This window comes from Centruroides sculpturatus, unplaced genomic scaffold (genome assembly GCF_000671375.1).
Source record: "Centruroides sculpturatus isolate CEXI.00-Female unplaced genomic scaffold, Cexi_2.0 scaffold19, whole genome shotgun sequence".
Taxonomy (NCBI): Eukaryota; Metazoa; Arthropoda; class Arachnida; order Scorpiones; family Buthidae; genus Centruroides; species Centruroides sculpturatus.
The window spans coordinates 228,173-233,779 of record NW_019386694.1 but is presented as its reverse complement, the minus strand read 5'-3'; the positions used below and the strand labels follow the sequence as shown (position 1 = coordinate 233,779).

The window sequence follows — 5,607 nt, the reverse complement described above, 5'->3', positions numbered from 1 at the left end:
GATTTTTGTATTAAAGTTTTTTTAATTGATTGATGATTGATTCAATCAACTAATTTGTTGATTGTATTAACTTGATTCTTTAGATATTGAAAATTAAATAAATAACATTATGTTAATTTAAGCGTACAGAAACGTTGCTGTTGTTCCAGCATAAATTTTATTTTCACTTTACGGAGTGCCTAGTAGGTAATGTGCAGATTAACGAATTTCGAGCTTTAGCGGTAACATATACACCACGAATATTCCAAAAATAAATTCGTATCAATGAGACCAATATAACTTACACGTTCTATTAGTCTGTAAGCAAAGTAATTTATTTGAAATTTATATTATTCACTAAAGAAACGATAAATTTTAACTATTTTATTTAATTATTCCTTTCGTGTATGAAATATATTAAATTTAAAAAAATATTCAAAATAAGTACGAAAATTTGTGCAAAAAGTAAAATCTTAATTAATTTATATTTAAAGTTAAGCTGAAAAACCCAATCGTTTGGATTAATTAATTAAATGTAAATTTTACAAAAACGTTTTAATCCCATTTCCTTTAATTTGTATTCGAATAATTTGACTTATTTTATTTTATAAAAATAATAATTAAAGTCGTAAAATTTTATAAAATCGAATGACCGGTTTTGTCATTCCGTCGTCATTTTATATAAAGGAAGAGGATGAGAAACGAACGAAAACGTTCGAAAATTGAAAATATCTTCGCATCTTAAATTAATAACGTCCATTTATACGACATTGCTTAACCGAACTTTAATAAGAGAGGGTTCGAATTTATCACAGTTCTCGAGTCAAGAATTTGTAATCGACCGAGCTATTTCGGTTGATTACAAATTCCCGATACCAGAACGGGACATATTAGAAACTAGTCTAAAACACAGGTTTGACCTTATGTACGGTCATATAAGTGTTTCAGATTAGTTACCGGCCTTTTCGGGTGGTACACGTTGGCGTTTTTAATGTACTTTCGACCTTATTTAATCGCTTTGACAGAAAATACACTTTAACTTTTGTCTCGTTATGTGAAGCACCATACAATATTGCAGTCGTTCTGCTTCTAAATGAAACTAAACGCCCAAATTTTTAAATAATACATTCTGCGAAATATTAAAAATTAGAAAATTTTTAATTGTTACTTTATTTTCGAATTTTGTAAGCGTAAAATAAGATACAAGAATCTTTGATTATGATATTACGCAGAAAGAATGAATACTTTTCCAACTGTTTTATTTACTGAACTGTAGAAAAAGAGGACCTGCGTTTCGATTTCAGAAAACCATTCCCGTTTTCCACAACGTCCATCAAGATGTTGTATTTTTACTATTTTCATTAAATTTTCATTTATTAAAAATAACTTTACAAAACATATTGTTTACATCCACAAAATAAAACGTTTTAAACACAATTCAAAAATTACAATGAAAATTATACTTCAAAATTTATTGTTTTTAAGTTTAATATGTGGGTTTACATTTTATTGAATATATTTTCAAACAAATCCAACAACGCGATCATTTTCATCCATTTTTATTTTTTCGTTTCCTTCATAGAAAATATCATTTATAATTCTTATGACGTTTAATAATATGATCCTTTAAACTAGCTTGAAAACGAAACTTTTCTGAGCAATAATCACACGAGAATGGCTTTTCTCCGGTGTGAAGACGAAGATGTCCTATCAGACTTTCTTTTCGCGTAAAACTCCGTTTACAATGATCACAGGAAAAGGGTTTCTCTCCGGTATGAATCTTGACGTGTTTACTCAAATTGCTGGAATAGTTGAACTGACGATTACAGAATTGGCAAGACAGGAGCCCTTCACCAGTGTGAAACATTCGATGATATCTTAATCCTTTCTTCGAAACGAATTCTTTCTGGCAACTGCCACATCGATACTTCCCATTTCTTGTTTCATTACGAAAAAATCTGTGAAATATAAATGAAGATATCTAAACTCTCGATGTATTATTTCAATCAAATATATAAAAATGTAAATTCGAGTGCACTATTTTATAAAGTATTGTTAAAACTTGTGTTTGCAGATAGAAAAGTAATTTGCATTTTTCTCACAAGTTTTCCTTAAACTAAAATTAACGGGATACAATCTATTGCGATTGCCTCACACTACATATACGAACTTCTTTCCGGCGCTTACAATTGTTACCAGCGATCACAAATTATATAATTTATAGATAGAAATATATTTTTCTAGAAACAATTTATACGAAGAATATTATTAAAAAATTATTGGAAAATAATCTCAAAGTATCTTCATTCAATTTCCACTTTTCCTTCATTTGCAAAAAAAATGTTTTCTTCTGTGTCGTTTTCTCGTATCATTTCTCGCCATCACTTTAATTTAATCTTCCGTAAACAGAAGCCGTACGAACTAATTCTTCGAATTGTCTTGCGTTTTACGGGAAACAATTCGTCAGTTATTACACGGGTGTTTCTATTGGTCGGCTGTGGATCTGAAATAAAAAGTTCTCTATGTCATAACATATGAGAAAAACGTAAATTATTTGTTTCTTAATAAAATTAGATAATTTAAAATTACAGCTTCAGCCAGGAAATCTGTAAGAAGGAACGAATTCCAGTCAATTTTAATATAGAAGAATACGTATAAATAAGTTTGAAATAAATCGTAAATAATAAAATAAAGTGATATTAAGTACAACATTCAAAGTAATTTATCGGCGACGTTTAGAAACAAGTAGATCGAGTGTTAATGTGTTTTAGGAAAGCTACTTCCCTTTCAGTTAAACGTTTTACCGCTTTCATTTCGGAATTAAAAGTTATATAAGCAAATGTTTCTTGTAAAATATGTATTTAAATATACCTTCTGAGAAGAAGTAAAAATCTACTTATATTTTCTTTTGACGAAGGTAGAATTTTTCTTACGGAGTCCCTATGGAGGCACTTTTGGAATCTCGACAGCACGAGTCTTAAGAGTAGTTATAGATGTGGAAATCGTCTAAAATTATAACGTCATGTACAGTACTAGGTAAGATTTACCCTCCGAATGAGGGGGTAGCCACCCCCCCAACGGGTAGCCCTCCCCCGTACGAACAATAAAAATATGAAGTATTGTCCGTTGTACTTATACGGTNATAATAATAAGCGCAGAGCCCCAAACGGTCAGGAGTTGAAAGTTGAAATTTTGTACACAATTAGAATATGTAATGAGAATGCATACTAAAAACAAATTTTGGAAATTTTCCCGGAGAGAGAAAAGGAGAGAATTACGGATTATTCTGAAGAACCTAGCTTCTACTGTATTATTTTATATACTTTTTTGTTTTTTTTTGTTTCTGAGTTTTTGCGGGAAATCGAACATATTTTTAAACTTATCTAAAAAATTTCTAATAACTCTGAAAAAAGGAAAAACTTCACTTTTGCACGCAGTGTAAACGGGTAAGATCGATTATATAACTATAAAAGTTACCGAACGTAAGGGTTTATCACACCGAATGACCAATCTAACACATATTAAAAGTTCGTTATTCCTATACTGTACACGATTTTAAAAATGTGTTAAAATAAGTACTCAGTGTGATAAACTCTTACCTAAGATAATATAGTACAGGATTTAGAAGTACGAAACAAACTTAATCTTTGCTGCTGTTATTTTTTGTCCGAGCAACGCTAAGCTCATCTGCTATTATAGTACAAATTCCAATAACCTTCGATTTATTTACAGAACGGATCCATAGTTTTAAACTACTTTTGCTCTGTAGGCACTAAGAGGGCTTCTTTTTAAGTAGGCCTTTTTGGGCTTTGCCGGGTGATATGGGACAAGGCAAGACATATTTTCCAGACAGAAAACCTTCCGAAAAATTTCTGGAGATTTTTCGATCCGTCCGGATTCGATCCTGGCTCCCCAGAACAGTAGGATATGCCCTTGACAGTTCGGCAGTCCAGCAGACAGGATTCTGAGGAGTGCCAAGTGTGCGTACGCACTCCCTGAAATCTTCAAATTTCAAGTAGAAAAGAGTTCTCCATAGCACAACTACAGAGCAGAGAATATAGATATTGATATGAAGCGCCATCTAAATTAAATTCCAGCATCTGCCCCTGATTTGTTTATGGCAAACACGACACGTGGGGGATCCTGCGAAAAGGAATGTCCTTATTAGTACCTTTATGAGAAACTAGACTCTATTTCAGTGTTGCTAAGGTGAACGAAATCTGGATAACTCGTGGCCAGCCGGTTGCTGAGTCCCGAATTTACGATTTTATCCACTCGCAACTCACTAATCAACAGAATTCTAAATTGCCTGAAATGTTTGGAAATGCGGCACCTTCTGAAAACTATTGTAAAAGTTTAGTAACCAATAAAATAAGAACTAATAATTAGTGTTATTAAATACAGAAAAACTGCTTGAACATTTCTTGTTTTTTGCCATCACTCCACTCAATTGTACCAAAGAGGAGAAAATGGAATACAATGCACTCACCACCTACAACAACAAGAAAGTTATTTAGTTAAAATCTATTAAACAATTATAGTAAATCTACTTACTCTTATCAAAAAGTTTCTCTTTATAAAGAAGAAATCGGCAACAGAGATTCCCATAGGCATGCCTTTAAATCGTTTCATGAAACCAGTTATCTGTGCAGAAGAATGAAATATTATTATTAACTTCGTATGATTTTAGTTCTACAATGCAATACTAATAAAGTGCATAAAGTCACCTTGAATTTGAATTGTAAGTACAAATCAGCAGAACATAATTTTACAATAGAACTGAAATCGTCGTAAATCTAAAATTTTAATGTAATCAATCATGAAATAATGAACACATTTATTATATCTTGCAAATTTTAAAAGGTGTTTAAGAAATATTCGTTAAAAGAAATTATTGTAAATAATTAATTAAATGTAAGCTTTCAGTAAAAACACATTACTTTTACGAACCATATTTAAACGATTTTGTGTGGAAAGCTTCGCAACTCATAAAAATTTTTTTCCTCGAATTGAGAAGGCAGTTGCTTTCTTATTTCTTCGAACCGTAAATTTATGCAAATTCCGAAAAATGCTGATCATTGTAGTTCTAATGGACAAAGCAATTTTTTCATTCGCAATTAAATACGAAAAAAACTGCTTGAACACCCGTCCCTATAGTTGATAAACATAAACTTTTACCTTATGTTTCTGAAATTACCTAGCTACTACAGTAATACCCCGAACTTACACGATAGGTCGGACCGAGCGGCAACCAAGCGGAGTATAATTTCGCATATAAATACAGTAGATACAAAAAATTTTTAATTGGGGCCGGAGACTAAAGAAAACAATAATTTAGAAAAAAATGTTTAATAAAATCTTAGATAATACATATGTATAACAAATTAGGCCTATATTATTTTACAATTTTTCACATTTACTTAATTATTACGCCATAATTTTAACATTGTTTCCATCTTAGCGATAATACCGTGACGTTTACGAATGACGCTCGAATTTAAAGATTGAGCATTTTGCACAGCTTCGAGAATTTTTTCTTTGCCTTTTATAATTGTTCTGACCGACAATTCCGGTAGATCAAACTTCTTTGCCAATTCACAAATTTTCATTTTTGTATCGAAGTCTTTA

At 31.2% G+C, this 5,607-nt stretch overlaps 1 protein-coding gene across 1 annotated transcript in view; it reads right to left on the bottom strand.

Annotated features, from left to right (window-relative positions):
* Positions 1-1,542: 1,542 nt before the first annotated feature.
* Positions 1,543-5,607, bottom strand: part of LOC111615616 (protein krueppel-like) — a 16,752-nt gene continuing 12,687 nt past the window's right edge. The window contains exon 2 of the mRNA XM_023357027.1: positions 1,543-1,712. Coding sequence (XP_023212795.1) covers positions 1,568-1,712 — 145 coding nt within the window. The 3' untranslated portion in view covers positions 1,543-1,567. The remainder of the gene's footprint in view (positions 1,713-5,607) is intronic.